The sequence below is a fragment of the Hemitrygon akajei genome, chromosome 1 (assembly GCF_048418815.1).
Source record: "Hemitrygon akajei chromosome 1, sHemAka1.3, whole genome shotgun sequence".
NCBI classification, from domain to species: Eukaryota; Metazoa; Chordata; class Chondrichthyes; order Myliobatiformes; family Dasyatidae; genus Hemitrygon; species Hemitrygon akajei.
The window spans coordinates 202,506,148-202,525,284 of NC_133124.1; the positions used below are offsets into that span (position 1 = coordinate 202,506,148).

General features: G+C 40.3%; 1 protein-coding gene across 2 annotated transcripts in view; it reads left to right on the forward strand.

Moving 5' to 3' along the window:
- Window positions 1-3,857: 3,857 nt before the first annotated feature.
- LOC140734677 (anthrax toxin receptor 1-like) overlaps window positions 3,858-19,137 on the forward strand; it is a 258,361-nt gene continuing 243,081 nt past the window's right edge. For both annotated transcript variants that reach the window (XM_073058962.1, XM_073058970.1), the window contains exon 1: window positions 3,858-4,351. In XM_073058962.1, the coding sequence (XP_072915063.1) occupies window positions 4,203-4,351 (149 nt within the window). In that variant the 5' untranslated portion in view covers window positions 3,858-4,202. The remainder of the gene's footprint in view (window positions 4,352-19,137) is intronic.

Sequence of the window (19,137 nt, forward strand, 5' to 3'; positions counted from 1 at the left end):
AAGAACGACGAGACAGCTTACAGAGAGGAGGTTCAGCAGCTAACGGACTGGTGCAGAGCTAACAACCTGTCTCTTAATGTGAACAAAACAAAAGAGATGGTTGTTGACTTCAGGAGGGCACGGAGCGACCACTCCCCGCTGAACATCCACGGCTCCTCGGTACAGATGGTTAACAGCACCAAATTTCTCGGTGTTCACCTGACGGAGAATCTCACCTGGTCCCTCAACACCAGCTCCATAGCAAAGAAAGCCCAGCAGTGTCTCTACTTTTTGCGAAGGCTGAGGAAAGTCCATCTCCTACCCCCCATCCTCATTACATTCTACCGGGTTTGTATTGAGAGCATCCTGAGCAACTGCATCACTGCCTGGTTCGGAAATTGTACCATCTCGGATCGCAAGACCCTGCAGTGGATAGTGAGGTCAGCTGAGAAGATCATCGGGGTCTCTCTTCCTGCCATCACGAACATTTACACTACACGCTGCATCCGCAAAGGAAGCAGCATTATGAAGGACCCCATGCACCCCTCATACAATCTCTTCTCCCTCCTGCCATCAGGGAAAAGGCACCGAAGCATTCGGGCTCTCATGACCAGACTATGTAACAGTTTCTTCCCCCAAGCTATCAGACTCCTCAATACCCGAAGCCTGGACTGACACCTTGCCCTACTGTCCTGTTTATTATTTATTGTAATGCCTGCACTGTTTTTGTGCACTTTATGTAGTCCAGTGTAGGTCTGTAATCTAGAGTAGCTTTCTGTGTGTTTTTTTTTAATTACGTAGTTCAGTCTAGTTTTTTGTACTGTGTCATGTAACACCATGGTCCTGAAAAACGTTGTCTCATTTTTATTGTGCACTGTACCAGCAGTTATGGTCGAAATGACAATAAAAGTTGACTTGACTTGAAATGGTAGAAATGTCTAATACCAGAGGGCACGCATTGAAGGTGGGAGGGCGTAGATTCAAAGGGGATGTGAGAATTAAGTTTTTTATTCAGAAAGTGGTGGATGCCTGGTGTGGTGGTAGAGGCAAATACATTACAGGCTTTTAAGAAATGTTCAGATAGGCACATGAATATGAGGACAATTGGATATTGTGTAGGTAGGAGGGATTTGTTTTTAGGTTTTTTAAAATTCACTTTTTAGCTGGTTTGGCACAGTATTGTGGGCTGAATGGCCTGTTCCTGTGCTGTACTGTTCCATGTGATATCTCATACTTCAGAACAAGCCATGGACTTGTTAGTAGGTTGCAAGACACACCATGCTTCAACAACAAGATCTGAATCTGCATCTAAACTACTGAGATATTTTTGCCCCTTTGGCTAAATTCCTGAAATAATTTTCAACAGTTTCAATTACTTATTTAGAATTATAGATTACCAATCATAAAAGGAAGTCATTCAACCCCGATTCTAAACTGAATCATTCAAAGATCAGTTCAATTATTCCAACTCACTCCTCTATTTCCTTCTTCAAGTATTTATTCACTTTTCCTCTTGGCTGTCTTAAATTTGCTTCTTTCACTCCATCAAGCAGTGCATTTTCTCTGCGACTAGAACAACAAAACCACCAGACAAATGGGGAAACATTACCTCAAGTTTTAAATTCATGTAACAACTCTTTCCAACTTAGAAAATATATTGCCATTCCTTCATTATAATTGGGTCAAAATCCTTCAACTCCCTTTCTATAGCATTTGTGATAAGATGTTCAACACATCACCTTCCCAAGGGCAATTAGGGATAAACTGATATCGCTATGCTGTAAAAAATAATTCCAACTACTTGCTTAGTGAAAACAAAATTCCTCAATTGCCTTATTCTTTGGCAATCAAATTACCTCTCTACTCTCTTCTTATGAGCTCTCCAGCCATTTGAAACAGTCTCCCTTTATTTTATCCCCTTTCATGATATTGAACACCACAGCTGTAAGGGAATAACTCCACCTTCCCCAGTCTGTCCAAGTAACTGTAATTCTTCATTCCTGTAACATTTCTCATAAGCAACTGTTCAATTGCATAGAATTGTTATGACACAGTCAGGTCTATGCCAGGTCCTAGTAAAGTACTCTCAGCATTCACATTCTCCACTGAGATGACTGATAAAGAACACACTGAAGAAAGTAATGCCTGAAGTGACAAGATAATCCACATTTGTATCGATGTAGAGTCACATGTAGTCCAGACAGAATTAGGGTAAAAGTTTTTGTTTCATAAAGAACATGCCTAAATGGATAGCTTTTAAAGAAAAATAAGGATCAATGTTTTGCAATGACTGTTCTTTAAGCTAGTTTTTATTCACAATTTATTAAAATAATTTCACTGAAATTTGAAACTGGAAATTTACAATGGGGAACAAAGAAATGGCAGGCCAATTCAACAAATATTCTGTCCTGATTTTGCATAGAAGGATATAAAAACCTCCCAAGCACATTATAAAACTCTCATTAGTCTGGAGTATTGCATACAGGTCTGGTCGCCCCACTATAGGAAAGACGTTGAGGCTTTGGAGAGGGTGCAGAAGTTTGCTAGGATGCTGCCTGGTTTAGAGGGCCTGTGCTATCATGCGAGGCTGGATAAACCTTGGCTGTTCTCTCTGGAGCAGTGAGGGGAGATCTGACAGAGGTTTATAAGATTATGAGAGGCATAGGTAGAGTAGACAACGATTACATGTTTCCCAGGGTTAAAATGTCTAATACTAGGGCGCATGAATTGAAGGTGAGAGGGGTAGGTTCAAGGGTAATGTGAGGGTTAAGTTTTTTACTCAGAGAGTCACGGATGTCTGGAATAAGCTGCCTAGTAAGGCAAATACATTAGAGGTTTTTAAGAGACTTTTGGATAGGCACATGGATGTAAGGAAGATGGAGGGATATGGACATGGTGTAGGTAGGAGGGATTAGTATTTGGGTGTTATGATTTGCTTTTTAGCTGATCCAGCACAACATTGTGGACCAAATGGTCTCCTCTTGTACTCTACTGATCCATGCTCTATGTTCTAGCATCTTGTGAGAAGGGAGAGCTGAGGTTTAGTTTGTTTAGTGATGTGGTGGGTTTGAAGGCCATTAGAACCCCAGGGCCCAATAGTCTGCACCCCAGAGTACTTAAGGAGTGGCCCTGGAAATAGTGGATGCAATGGTGATTATTTGACAATTTTTATACTCCAGTTCAGATTGGAGGGTAGTTAACAGCAGCCCTACTGTTTAACAGAGAGGGAAAGAGGAATCAGAAAATGATAAACTGATTGATCTGACACGGTGAGGAAAACTTTGAGTGGAAATGTTAGCTGTTTCTCGTTCTTCAGATCTGCCTTGACCTGCTCAGCAGCATTTTCTGCTTTTTTTTTAAAAAAAATTAGATTACTTTGCATTCTTTCAATGTGATGTGGCTGTTCCATATCAGCTACACCAGAGCCTTGTTAGAACAATTTCTAGGTTCACTAGCAAGAGGTAATCCAAGATGTTTGTAGACCAAGCTCGGTGGTATAAACATTAACACACACTTACGTAGACACATCATCACACACAAAAACAGATGGGCTGAGACATTTATCCCTCGCCCGCTACTTTATCGTTAACCGTGCCCCCATCTTCAGCCACCACACCATTAGAATCTTAGCCTTCTCCACCTCTTGAATTCATTCAGTTTCCCCTACTTTCAAACCTCCCCCGATGCTCTTCCCCCCCTCCTTGCGCTGTTAACTTCACTGCTACTTGCCCCGCTTCTTTCCCTATCCCAGGTAGCCCCTCCTCTCTGACTCTCCATGCCCTCCCCATTCCTCTCCATTTCCCCACCTCATCTCTCTGCCGTCCCACCCCGGGACGGGAGAAGCCCGACTTTTATTATTTAATCCTTTTTGCCACTCGGCGGCGTTCTAGGTGAAGCCTCAAATCTCGACCCCCTCTTTCTCACTTAAATCCCCGTGGCTTGCTTCATTTTAAGAAACTTTGTGGGAAGTCTGCAAAACGTTTGTTATGCTGCACCCGTGAGCTTCCGTGTTTGTCCTGTTCCGAGGAAGCATTCTGCCAACTCAGTTTTCAGTCGGTCTGCTTTGTGTGAAAACTACACTCCGAGCATAAGGAGAGTGGAAGATATCTGACGCCTGTTCAACTTGATGCTCGGGGCTGACGTAGCAACCCTGATGGTGAAAACTTGCAGAAACACTTCTCGTTGCTTCCTCTTTTGTTGATCGTCTTCTCTTTGTGGAAATAATGGCATGCTCAAAGCCATGCTCTTTCGAGGCAATAATCAAATGCTTCTTGGTTGGAATCCTTTTCTTTCTGTGCAGTGTTAAGAGTGCGGTGAACGATGGGGGTCCTTCTTGCTATGGAGGATTTGACCTGTACTTTGTTTTGGACAAGTGAGTATTGTTTTACTTTCTTTGTCCAGCGCTACATTGTGTTAAATCTCCACCGAAGGGAATTGTCAACTTTTGAGACGTTGCAGTTAGTGGCCGCTTCTGTGCGTACTTTGGACTGATAACATAAAGACTCTTTGCAATTGTCAATAATAATTAGCACTGTCGTTGCCATTAGCAATGTGGGCAAAAGGAAAAAAAAACTTTGCTAAGCTCGTTTGATTTGAGATATTTTTAATTAATTCGATTTGTAATCATTGAGGTTATTGCCAGGACCCAGTTGGCCCAGAAGTGACAACTTTTGTCAATCAACTGTGGAGAAATATTAACGCATTGTCAACCCGTCTGTTTCTTAGTCGAGGCTGTCTTTCTCTCCGTTTCACCAGAAACAACTTTATTTATTGTTCGTTCCTACCCAATCATATCCTTCTCGGAGATCAATGGAAATCAAAAGAGCTTTTTCATACATCAACTTAAAGTTTAACTTAACAATGAAAGGTGTTCTTAATGGGCGAGTTGCAGGGTAGCAATGCTTGGAACGGGCGAGCTTCACAGTGAAATCGAGGGGAAAATGTGATATGAGTGGCATTACTTCAACCATTTACTTTCTCATGACCGGTGTTGATAAAGGGGAAAATGGGTTTCAGGGTACTTTTATTCTGCTTACAAGGCCGTTTTTTTTTGTTGTTGTTGAGGAATAATTACGTATTTTATTTCAACTTTGCAATGATAAAGCCGTCACTTTAATGCATGCCTTGAAAGACCAACAATGATTAAGCAACGCTTGGCACTAACACTGACGATTGTGGAGGTAATTAACAAACACGAGGTTTCTTATTCAAGCAATTTACCCTTCAACACCTCTTTGCCACATTAGTCGAATTCTACTGTGCCAGGGCTACAGGATATTGTCAGTTCAGATTTGGACTATTCTCCTAACCAATCCACATATCTCAGGTTTGGCTGCGTCCTCCTGAAACAACCTCCAGAGGGCAAGAAAGGGATAGGGATTTGAATTATCCTATGCTGAAGTGAGAATAAGTCAAACAATCAATGTTTTAGTATTGGTAAACTAAAAAAGACATGTTTACTCTGAATCAGAGGGATTGGACTGTCAGAAGTGAATACTGTTTGGACTGTTACATTTGGACACCTCATTTTTGCCCTGCTAGTATCTACCAAGATCGGTAATCATGAATTATAAAAGAAAAATCAAGGATGAGGCTACTTTGTTAGATCTTTGGAAAAAAATGCCCAATTAGTTCAATCTTTCTGCACTTGTTCTATACTCATGCAATAGTTCCTTTCAGAAGTGTATATGCCCATTAAAGTTTCTATTGGATTAACTTTTCACCTCTGCATTGAAGATTACACCAACTTGCTTTAAGAGCATACCATCCTCCCTTTTGATTCTTCTTCCATTTTTTAAAAGCTGATGTTCTAGTGTTGGCGCGTGGCCTAGTGGGCAAGGCATCAGACTAGTAACCTGAAGGTCACTGGTTCGAGCCTCAGCTGAGGCAGCGTGTTTGTCTCCTTGAGCAAGGCACTTAACAACACATTGCTCTGCGATGTCACCGGTGCCAAGCTGCATGGGTCCTAGTGCCCTTCCCTTGGACAACATCGGTGGCGTGGAGAGGGGAAGGCTTGCAGCTTGGGCAACTGCCGGTCTCCCATACAACCCTGCCCAGGCCTGCGCCCTGGAGTTTTGAGAGATGTTGTGGATATCACTAACAAATAACATTTCCAAAAGCAGAAGGCTCCGTTGTGGATCAGGAGGAATGAATTGTTCTAGATTCAATTACCTGGTTGAATTGAAATGAAAGTTTCGTCTTTAAAAGCATGCTGGTAAGAATGCTCAGGTTACAGTACTGTGCAAAAGTTGTATGCATATATATACTGTATATAGTCAGGGTGCACAAAACATTTGCATAGTACTGTATTTGTCAACATGGAGTGAAAAGCGAGTTTGTAAATCTGGCTAGAGCAAAAGATATTGGGAATGGTGATGGTGGAGCACTGTGGGAGGGGTGTGGGACAGAGGACAGAGAAGGAATGCCAGGGATGGGGGTTGGTGTGGGTGCAGACACACCCAGCCCTGAGACACTAGGCAAGGTCATTTGATTCCAAAAAGATGACTTATTGATTTTTACGGAATGTCCCTCTGGTGCTTGTCACTCCCTCCCCCTTCCCTTCCCCTTTTCTCAACCACGATATTCCTCTCCCTGCCCCCTTCCCACTCTTAAGCCACAGTAGAGACCCATATCAGAATCAGGTTTATCATCACTCGCATATGTTATGAAATTTGTTTTATTGTGGCAACAATACAGTGCAACATATGAAAATACTGTAGTACCACGCAGAACTCTTAGGCACCCTAGCTATATGAAGTTTGCACAGTGCTGTATATTCAGATATTCAGAAACAGAATCAGGTTTACTGTTACTGACCTAGGTCATAAAATCTGTTGTGAAAGATGACTATGAATGGAAATTATTTGTCTGTGGCTTGGATACCTTGCCAAACCACTGCCTTTTCCTAGATTTCTGTCTGCTATATTTTTCATGGTTGATATTACCATAGGCCAATCCTATCAGTTATTGAGTAGACACAAGGTTTTGTCTTTCTAAAAGCTACTATGCAAAAGCAAGTTATTATTGTATTTCTCCCTTTCATGTCAAATGAAACCATCTCTTAATTGATTCCTTCACCTTTGTATCTCATTTATATTCTCTAAAATTCCAGGTTTCGTTGTTACGGTTTGTATGCTGTAAACATCCTGGTTCACCCTGTAGTAAAGTAATCAGCTAACATAAATTCTAGTTACATGAATGTGCCTATAACATCCTATCTCTATCTCACAGGGAAGATGTATTATTGTAAAGCTGATCGTAGTTCCTCAGTGAAGCTGTTTATGCTTTGAAGATCACAGTGATTATGAAACAAAGACTATGTAGTACAGTGAATATTGACTTTGATACTTTGTAGGCACTGTATTGTCCAGTACATTATAATGTAACTACACCAATAATTATATTGTCTTATACAAAGCAAAAGAGTTGGTTATACACACAAAATGTTGGTGGAACGCAGCAGGCCAGGCAGCATCTATAGGAAGAAGTACAGTCTACGTTTTGGGCCGAGATCTTTCGTCAGGACTAAGTGAAAAAAAAGATAGTAAGAGATTTGAAAGTGGGCGGGGGGGGGGGGGGGAAATCCAAAATGATAGGAGAAGACAGGAGGGGGAGGGGTGAAGCCAAGAGCTGGAAAGGTGATTGGCAAAAGGGATAGACAGCTGGAGAAGGGAAAGGATCATGGGACAGGAGGTCGAGGGAGAACAAAACGGGGAGGGGAGCACCACAGGGAGATAGGGAACAAGCAAGGAGTGATTGTGAGAGGGGCAGAGAGAGAGGGGGAAAAAAAGTTGGTTGTTGACTTCAGGAGAGCACAAAGTGACCACTCTCCACTGAACATTGACAGCTCCTTGGTAGAGATCGTTAAGAGCACCAAAATTCTTGGTGTTCACCTGGCGGAGAATCTCACTTGGTCCCTCAACACCAGCTCCATAGCCAAGAAAGCCCAGCAACATCTCTACTTTCTGCGAAGGCTGAGGAAAGTCCATCTCCCACCCCCCATCCTCACCGCGTTCTATAGAGGATGTATCGAGAGCATCCTGAGCAGCTGCATCACTGCCTGGTTCGGGAATTGCACCAGCTTGGATCGTAAGACTCTACAGTGGATAGTAAGGTCAGCTGAGAAGATCATCGGGGTCTCTCTTCCCACCATTACAGACATTTACACCACATGCTGCACCCGCAAAGCTAACAACATTGTGAAGGACCCCACACACCCCTCATACAAACTCTTCTCCCTCCTGCCGTCTGGGAAAAGGTACCGAAGCATTCGAGCTCTCATGACCAGACTGTGTCAGTTTCTTCCCCCAAGCTATCAGACTCCTCAATACCCAGAGTCTAGACTGATGTCTACATCATTTATTATTATTATATTGAAATATAATATTGTGCCTCTTCTGTGCCTATTGTCTTGTTTATTATTTATTAATTAATTATTGTACTGCCCTGCACTGTTTTGTGCACTTTATATAGTCCTGTGTAGGTCTGTAGTCTAGTGTGGTTTTTGTGTTGTTTTATGTAGTCTAGTGTAGCCTTGAGTTGTCTCACATAGTCTAGTGTAGTTTTGTGTTGTTTCATGTAGCACCATGTCCTAGAGGAACGTTGTTTTGTTTTTACTGTGTAATGAACCAGCAATTTATGGTCGAAATGACAATAAAAAGCGACTTGACTTGATGTATATTACAAAATAAATCAATATCTCAATTCAGGACTTAATGCTCCAAGTTTTAAGTAAAATTTAATCTTGGCCACCGATTCTACCCCTCTTTCTGATGTCTGTTTGAAGCCAAATGAAACTTTTGCAACTTACACCTCATATTTGACCTTGAATTGAGCTTTGATCTATGACCTGCACCATCACTAAGGACTTCCTGTTATGATATGTACTTTACTGTGCCACCTTCTGCGGTTTAGATGCTCTGACTCTCCAGAATACCGATAGCTGGTGCAGCCCCTTTAAAGATTTAGGCCTGCCTGCTAATTGGTAGCCATGTTTTGGTGCCAGGATTTTAATATTTAAAGAGCATCTGAACTGAGGTTTGGTGCTCAGTCGTCAGCTCTACTTTGGATTCTTGTCTAGCATCTAGTTTAGAACCCTGTTCTTGTTCATGTATTCTTGTATCGTGTCTCGATTCTAGTCTTGGATACTCCAGCACTTGGGTCCTAACTATCCCTACTTAGGTCTCTCATCACACTTCTTAATTCCATCTCTATTGCATCACCAGATTCTGTCCCCCTATAGCTCAACGAATGCTGAAAATCTCATTTATGCCTCTGTTTCCTCTAGTCTTGATTAATATAATGCCATTATGACTTGCTTTCCTAAATTTTTTTTTATCTTCTGCAAATACCAAGTCATCTAAAAAGCTGTTATTGGCAAATTATCTCATAGCTATCAGTGCTTGGCGGCTTATTTTGAAATCCAGCTACACATTTAAAGTCCTGTCTTTTGTCTACTGATACCTTTTATAAATCTACTGACTCTCACATCTATCTTGACAGTACTTCTTCTCATCTTGTCATTGGTACAAAATGCCCTTCCCTTTTTACAGTTCCTCTATCTTGGCACATCTGTTCTGAGGTTGATGCTTTTTCTTTCCAGTTCTGAGGATGGGGCTTTCCTTTTCAGAACATCAGAGGCGTCCTTCTTCAAAGAATGGGGTTTCCCTTCCTCCACCGTTGATGCTATCCTCACCCACATTTCCTCCATTTCAAAGACATCTGCCCTCACCCTATCTGCCCACTAACTTAACAGGGATAGGGTTCCTCTTTATCTGCCACCACATGAGCCTCCACACCCAGCACATCATCATCCACAACTTCCACCATCTACAATGGGATCCAAACACCAAATACATCTTTACCTCACCCCCACTCTCCAATTTCTGCTGGGATCACTCTCTTTGTGATTCTCCACGATTCCCTCCCATCCATTCATCCTTCTGCACTGATCTCCCTCTTAGCACTTATTCCTGCAAGTGAAAGAAGTGCTACACCTGCCCATTCACCTTCTCCCTCACCTCTATTCAGGGTCCCAAACAATCCTTCCAAGTGAGCCCATACACTTCACTTGCCAAGCTGTTGGGGTTGTGCACTGCATCCAATGCATCTCGTTTGATCTCCTCTGCGTCACTGAGACTTGACGTGATTGGGAGACCACTTTATCGAGCACCTTCACTCTGTCCACAATGAACAGGATTTCCCGGTGGTCAACCATTTCAATTCCAGTCTCCAGTCATATTCCAACATATCAATTCATGGCCTCTTCTACTGCCGTAATGAGGCCACTCTCATTTTTGAGAAGCAACACCTCATATTCCACGTGGGTAGCCTCCCACCTGATAGCATGAACATCGATTTCTCTAACTTCTTGGTATTTTCTCCCCACTCCCCCTCCTCTCTTCTTCCATTCCTCATTTTGGCTCCCCTCTTACTTCTTCTCTTCTCCCCACCTGTGTATTACCTCCCCCTGGTGCCCCTCCTCCTTCCCTTTTCCCCCATGGTTCACTCTCTTCTCCTGTCAGATTCCTTCTTCTTCAGCCCTTTACTTTTTCCAACTATTACCTCCCAGCATCTCACTTCATCCTTCCTCCCTCATCCATCTACCTTACCCCTCACCTGGCTTCACCTATTACCTTCTTATTCTGGCTTCTTCCCACTTCTTTCCAGTCCTGATCAAAGGATTCGGGCCAAAATGCTGATTCTTCATTCTTTTCCATTGATGCTACCTGACCTGCTGAGTTCCTCCAACACTTTTATGTGTGTTACTCTAGATTTCCAGCATCTGCAGAATCTCATGTGTTTAAAGTCTTCATCATTTTGGAATCCCTTCTTGCCCTTTCCTCTGTCTGTAACAGAGGTTTCCAACCTGGTGTCCACTGACCCCTTGCTTAACGGTATTGGTCCAGGGCATAAGAAAGATTGGGAACCCATGCTCTATAATGTCTTTCAGTTCTACACTGTTCAAATTCTAGACTCTTGAAAGTCTCTAAAGTTAATTGCTGCACCATTAGTAACACTGTCTTTAGATGCCAAACCCCTAAGCTCTAAAATTTCTTTGGCTAGGCTTCTTTAGCTCACTTTTTACCTTTAAGATGCTCCGTAAAAATACATCATCATTTTCTGACCAGCTTTCTCTCTTGCCATTAGCTAAAATCTCCTGATTTGCCACAGTGTTACATTTTGTCTGATAACATTCCACTGAAATTCTTCAGGATATCTTTGCTCTTTTAAAGGTGTTTTTACTAAATTACCTTCAAGAAGATGTTTTGGAGAACATTATTTCAGCACATGGCATGGTGGAATAATCTTGCCATCTGACATAGATGGTTTTGGATCTCATGAATTTGTCCTTTCTCAGTATCTCTTTGCGAAGCCAAAACATCTTTGGAATTTCCTTCCAAAAGTCTCCTTTGTTACTTTCCTTCAGTAAGACCATTTTTAAGACTCCAGTTTTTTTCCCCTTTCTCTGATTCCAGAGCTCATTTTTATATTTCCATTTGTAATAACATTGTTTTTTGTGTTACAGGTTCTTCTTAAATGTGAAGTGTTATTATTGAGATCACCTCTATACATTAACTACTCCTTGTCACCTCTACCTTTAAGTTCCCTCTGTTTCTCTGTTCTGGAAATGCCATGAATCTAATGTAGTTTTGCAAAACATTTACATGAAACAAAGGAGTGAGAAATTCACTGGAGGCTTTCCTTTCTTAGCTTGATACTTTGTTGTTTGGCATGAGTGTGGAACCTCAACACCATAAGGTCGTTATTTAAAGCTAGGAGCAAAAAATAGAAAAAAAATTGATACTGCTGGGAATGTTACTGAGAAGCTTAGCAGTTTGTGCTGTTTAAGTATTTAATTGTTTCTGCATTCTGATGTTTTAGTTTTGCTTTCTTTTGCAGATATTAATTGGTTGCCCACAAAGTGTTCTCAGGTGTTTCTGAAAGGCGTAAAAAATAGACTTGCATTTATGTAGCACACTTTGTGGCCATGATTTTTGGTGTGCACTCACTAGTGGAAAGTAGGATGTGCAATGACAGTCCGTCATATCATTCCATGGCCTCCTCTACTGCTGCGATCAGGCTGGAGGAGTAGCACCTTATATTCCACCTGGGTAGCTTCCAACCTGATGGCATTAACATTGATTTCTCTAACTTCCAGTAATTGTCCTCCCTGTTCCTTCACCATTCCCCATTCCTGTTTCCCTCTCTTACCTGCCTATCACCTCCCTCTGGTTCTCCTCCTCCTTCCCTTTCTTCCATGGCCTTCTATCCTCTCCTGTCAGATTACCCCTTCTCCAGCCCTTTATCTCTTCCACCAATCAACTTCCCAGCTCTTTACTTCACCCCTGACCCTCTCCTGGTTTCACCTATCACCTACCACCTTGTACTAATTCCTCCCTTCCTCTCCACCCCCCCCCCCACCTTCTTGCTCTGACTTCTCATCTTTTTTTCCAGTCCTGAGGAAATGTCACAGCCTGAAACATTGACAGTACTTTTTTTTTCCATAGTTGCTGCCTGGCCTGCTGAGTTACTCCAGCATTTTGTGTGTGTTGCTTTGGATTTCCGCCATCTGCAGATTATTTTCATGTTTGTGCAATGACAATGCAAGTTTCCAGCTTCCTTAAGCGCCTGTAGGACCAACTGGTCTTTAGTGTAGAATTTTTCTTGCCAAGCTCTGCTCTCATTTTTGATGAAGTTGTATTTTTCTGAACTAATGATTAACTAAAAGATATACCAAAATATGAGGGAAAACATTGCTTACAATTGATGAGTGCATGAACTTATGCTTAAGTGATGTTGGTGTTCTAGTGTCTGTACGGCAGCAATTGCTTTGGAATCAGAAGGTTATAGCTGCAATTCTGATTTGGCCCTGAATGTGTAAAGTTATCCGGCTATGCAATTCTCCCTCAGTATTACACTGGACTATCAAAGCTACTGATTTTGTGACCTGCGCTGTTAAAATCTACTGTGATTGATGGATGTAAAATGGCCAATAACATATTTTAAAGAGTGGGACACTTACAGTTTTATTTCAGATATATGGTACCTGAAATAATTTACTTTTGGAATTCCGATCAATATGGTTAAAATGGGTATTTTTTTCTAAACTGATGTTTGTGCATTTTTTCAATGTTTAAACTGATGGATGTATATGCCTATAGAACAAAGGAAGTTGGCTGTAAAATCCTTTAGGGAACTCAAGGATACCACTGTTAATAGATACATGCAGTGTATCATCAAAATTTCTTTAGGCAGTTTCATTGTTGGCCTATAAGGTGTTGCTTCATTTTGTAACTTTTATTTTATAACATTAGAAATCTACTTGCTACTTGCCAACATACTTGCTAATGTTTCCTCACCATGCGAGGAGACATCATTGTGGTGTCCTCTGAGCCACAACTGTATTCTTATCAACCAGATGATTGGTCCTCATTACAGAAACTCAAAAGTGTATGAAGACCAAGCATTCAAAGGACATGCTACAATTAAAAGCATACTGATGATGTTTCCTCATATGTTGATGAAACATTTGCAAATGTTAGGGTTAGGGTTGCCAAGATCAGAGAACAACACAACTGAACCATCAGTCACCGGGCTACACATTTTCCAAATTATTACCACTTGCTAAGTAGATTAGCACTTCACTGAGGTAAACAAAAATAAAGTACTTCATTGTTAGTTTTAAATCAAATCTACATTTCTTAGAACACAGGGAAATTACAATCAGCTAAAACATAGAATGGTAGAGCATTAGGAAGTGAGTCATCATGAGTCCTGATGAAGGGTCTCGACCCGAAACGTCAACTGTTCATTCATATCCATAGATGCGGCCTGATCTGCTGAGTTCCTTCAAGATTTTGTATGTGTAACTAAGAACATTGAATCTTTTTTCACTTTCTGCCATATCCTCAAACAAGAAAATATAGCCCATGAAATGTATATTCTCCACCAAAGCATAATGGAAGGCACCACTACATTCTTAAATATACTTATTGTGGCACACAATATAAAGCTAGGTGCAATTAGCATAACTGAGGATTAATTTTAGACTAAACATTTATTTTCCATGTCAGGGTAAAATAATGAGGTTAATTTGAAAATTTTCATGATTTTGGATTATTGAATTGAAACGGGCTTATTTAGTATTGGGAGAGAAGGATTACCTTGGTTGACATTGCAGAGTGGCTCAGCTGGTAAGCTCTATGACTCCATCAACCATGGTCCAGTCCTGATGCTGGATGTTTTAGTTTCTTCTTCGATTCCATAGATATGTGACTTAGTAAGGTAGATGGCCACTGTAAATTGCTCTTAATGTGTAGGTGAGTGGAAACGGGGAGGGTGTTGCTGATGAGAATTTGGGAAGAATAAGCCACAGGGAAAACTAGTGGGGGAATGGGGTTGTTCTTTCTGGTGGCAGAGACCTGATGAGCTGAATGAGCTCTCTTGATGTTGCAGAGAAATATGGGCATGAAGCCCACTGTTTGGGATTACATTTTATAGCGCAGACCGTTTGCTCTATTTGCTTCATTTTGATGTTTCTGCTCCTCAAACTACAGTGATTCTTGAGGAGCAAAGGTTGGAAGGGTTGACACTGAGCTGCTTGGAATCACGAAGGAATTCCATAAGATATACCCTCAAGTTTTTGAAGGGTTGAGAAAGGAATTGTAGAAAAAGTGTTCCTTTTAATGAACAAGCCAATAACCAGGTGGCCATGAATTAAAAATAATTCTCAAATAGGGTGGCAATAAAAAGCTTTTTCTTTGAATTCAGGATGCAATGTTCTACCTAAATACAGTAGAAGTTGACTCCATGTGTAAAGGTCATAGACAACAGGCCCTCTGGAGGCTCAAAGCCACCACAATGGCTTCTTTATCTTTTCAGAGAGATTATATAGTGATTGAAATTTACTCTCCACATACTCTTTGACTTAGTTCTTTTGAAATTCTGTACTGTCAATAACAATATTGACAAAAGTTTCTCCATTATTGATTGCCTGTGTTAAAAACCACATAATTTAAAGGTCAGATTTTGTTTTATAACCCAGAAGGTTGATCCTCCATTATTCCCCCTCAGCAACATGTGTGCATGGCCACACTAATTGAATGCTCCTGTGCGCATAGCCTTTGCGCTGGAATTTTCTTTTATGTAATGTTCTTAGAATTTTGAAATTATGCTAATAATTATTTTGAAATCTACATTAATATAATTGTGAAATACCCTGTAATTAATTATGTGTTAATGAATATAATCTATAAATTTTCTAAATAATAAATGTACTTTGAAACATTTTAGAGCATCAATGTATTTACATTGTCAGTGTTTCAAGTTACAACACTGTTACAAATTGTAACAATAAACACAGAATGGAAGTCAGTAGCTCATTATTAATAAGCTGCCACCCCAATAAACAGCAATGCCATCTAGTCAAAGCATTTTACATTTGCCATTGTGCCTGTCAGTTGTTTTGACTGGCTGACATTGTTTACTTGTGTTATGATTTGTGGTTTTTGTTTGTTTGATTTCCATATTACAAAAAAAAGATTTTAAACAGCTTCCAGGCCATGTAAAAATTTCCTACTCAGAGCAATGGTTGGTCTGTGCAGCTATATATATATAAAAAAAAATAGAGGAAATGTTGTTCACAGTGGCAATAGGCAATCAACAATATGTAGTATCTTGCTTGGCAGAGTGCCCAAAATAATAAAAGTTTCCTATTGGCTTTGGATCATAAAGTTCATCACTAATGGGCTGACTTATCAACATTTGTTGCTTATTTAGCCATATTGTAGTCCCATTTGCTCTTAATTATGTTACAGCAAATGCAAATCATTCCTACTATATTCTTGGAAGGACTATCAAGTAACTCTGCCTGTTGTCAATATGTATATAGTTGAGCATTAGATTTAGAATCTACCTGTTGTCAATATTCAGTCGTGTATTAGATTTGGGACCTATATCCTTCAGACAACACAATATTGTAAATAAAATTCATTGTATTTCTACCTCTCTCACACTTTTTCTTTCATTCAGAATGATAATTGAAGAAACAGTGTGTCATCTTTTCAGTAGACATGTCTTAGTTTTCTGGATTCATCATTGAGTTCATTTTTGGAGAATGATTCAACTAATCCCATGATATACCTTATATAACCTTTTTACTTCTTCTGCTACTTATCCCCTTTGGCTTGTGCTGTCTCTTTATGTTTCTTTTATTGTTTCATGCCTTCCAACCTGTCACAGACTTTTTCTTTCTTTTTTCCTGCCATTTCTCAATTTCCATGCATCTTGGAATGCTTAATTTACATTTATTCCAGTTCAGATGAGAGGTCACTGACCTGAGATATTTCACTCTTCAAATGCTGCCTAACCTATGAAATGCACCCAATATTTTTTTTTAATTTCCACTTGCTATTTGCTTTGAGTCAATGGATCTATTGTAAGACGCGGAGGTAATATTTAGAACAGCAAGTTTTCTACCTGTTTAGCAGATAATACAATCTTTACAAACTATTTACAGAGAGACTACTTAATCTCTAAAGGAAGAATTGTTTTATACTGTGGCTGCATTAAAATGGCGGAATTCAGATTCTTTGTGTTCTGGCTGTACCTAGTGGTTAAATTCACTATATTCCAAAGTGTAATAATTCACATAGTTCACAGATACATTGCACTACAGATTATACCTGAATGGATGAAAGAAAAGTTCATTGTGCTGTTCTTAAGTTGCATTTTTGTTGTTAGGTACTGCTCTGCACTTTTTTATCATGATGTATCAAACCATGAGATTTTCTTTTGCGTGTCAATATTTGCAATCACGGATGAACTTTGATAACATTGCTTACAAAATACAATTCCATATTAACTCAGTCATGATAATAAATTATTATAATTAAATCCCTAGAAATCAAAGTGTTCTCCTCTTGCACTGTTTTCTGTTTTAAAAAGTTAGATTCTCTCTTGGTGTGTTATCGAGATTAGGAAAAAAACAAAGCTTTTATTGAGGAAACAACATGTGGGAATGAAGTTCTATTGGACAATTAAAGTCTTGAAATGAAAAATAGGAAATGTAATGCCATTAGATTCAGATTAAGAAAACTTTATTTTGTTACTTGTTCAATGGACCTGAACATTGCTAGCTATTTTACTGCCCATCCCTATGTATTCCTGAATGGAAGTAATTGAGAGTCAATAATTTTGGTGATCTGGAATCCCATGTAGGACAGACCATATAAGGAAGGCAAATTTTATTCCCCAGTGAACATAAGTGAACTATGTTTTTACAATGACCTTGCATTACCATGGGACCGGCTGTTGGCGCAGTGACATCAGCGCTGGACCTTGGAGCAAAGATTCCCGAGTTTTAATCCAGTCGAGCCGCTCCCGGACACGCTTTCCATCCGTGCCGGTTTGAGTGTCAAGCTCACAACTCGGCCCTGTAAAAAAAAATCACTGCGCTGTCAGAAGGACGTGGGGGACCACTCACAGAATCTTTCCACCAAGACAAGTACTTGAATATAAGTGGTCGCCACGGCTCTGGCAGAGTATGGCACACACAAAAAAAAAGCATTACCATGATCATCAATACTGGCGGTTTCCCTTTTTTTAAAATTCCAAATTTTATCTAATTACTTGAATTTAAGTTCCTAGCTACCTTAATGGGATTTGACTCCAGATCACTGAATCAGTAGTCCAGCCCACTGCATGCTAGTCTAAAACCATAGGTTATACACCATACCTTACCATGCTTATAAATTTTGTTGCCACTGAGGACTTCCTCATTGCCATTTCACATAACCCATAGGTGCATCCAAACCCTCATTTAGTCCCCATTTATTAGGACGTGGATGCAGTACATCACCATCACAATTTATTTTCGTGCCCAAGAAGGTCAAGGTATTGTGCACTGGTCCCTCTCCTAGCCCATCACTGTGGCAGAAGTCTCCCTTGTCCTGCTTACAACTTCTGATTGAGACTAAACCAAGTTGGGGATCTCTTGCTTTACAACATTGCTTCTTACATCACACAGTTCACAATGAAACTCTTGGTATGTTACTGTAGTGTCCATTGTGCTTTCTGGTGCTGAAGGACTTTAAGGCAGTGCAGTGTATTTCTCTAGTTTGATTACTCTTGGTATGTGCCATAGAATCATTTAGTTGTTAGTTTAACACCTCATTTGAAAAGGCAGTGCTCCTAACTATGCTTCTAGCACTCCTTCAATATGATACAGGTACATCATCCTAGATTCTTGTCATCATCTTAATTTAGAGATAAATCCACAGCTTTCTTGTTAGAGACGAGGGTACATCTCATTCAGCCTGGACTGACTCTTTGGAAGCTTCTCTGATGTTTCCAGTTGGAGTCCTGTCTATTTTCTGTTTGATTGCGATGATTTCTTGTTTCAAATATTCTCAAAATTTTTTAAGAGTGTTGTGGGACCATAAATATTGCAGAGCAGTAATTCAGCCTGCTTCCCTTCACAATATTTCTGGTCTTACCAATATTATGGTAAGATATCATTTGCATTGGCATCTTAGAGCTCAGTCTATAAGCCAACAGATTGTACCTGTGCTAACATGAGGAAATCTGCAGATGCTGGAAATTCAAGCCCCACCCCCTCCGGTCTTCTTCTATCATTTCGCATTTCCCCCTCCCCCTCCTACTTTCAAATCTCTTACTATCTTTTCTTTCAGTTAGTCCTGACGAAGGGACTCAGCCCAAAACGTCGTAAGTGCTTCTTCCAATAGATGCTGCCTGGCCTGCTGCATTCCACCAGCATTTTGTGTGTGGTACCTGTGCTATTAATCTTTCTAACCATGGACTGTGCAACGTTGACATCTTGAAAATGTTTTTTTTTCAAAAGCATCCGTCTTGCTTCCTTGAAACTCTTAAGGTTTCAGTGAGAATAAAAAGAGAAATTACTGATGATATTCAGCAGGTCAGGTGGTGTCCATAGAGAGAAACAGTTAAACTTTGGAGTCATTGGCATTTCATTAGAATATTTGGTCATTGGCCTGAAATGCTAATTCCATTCCCTATGTAATTTTAGCATCTTCTGTTTATGTTTCAGATTTTTAGCAACCATTGTAGATAGTTCAAGATCTCAGCATTGAGTAGTTTACAAGCTGTGTGCAATTATGATGTTAAATGTCATGAAAG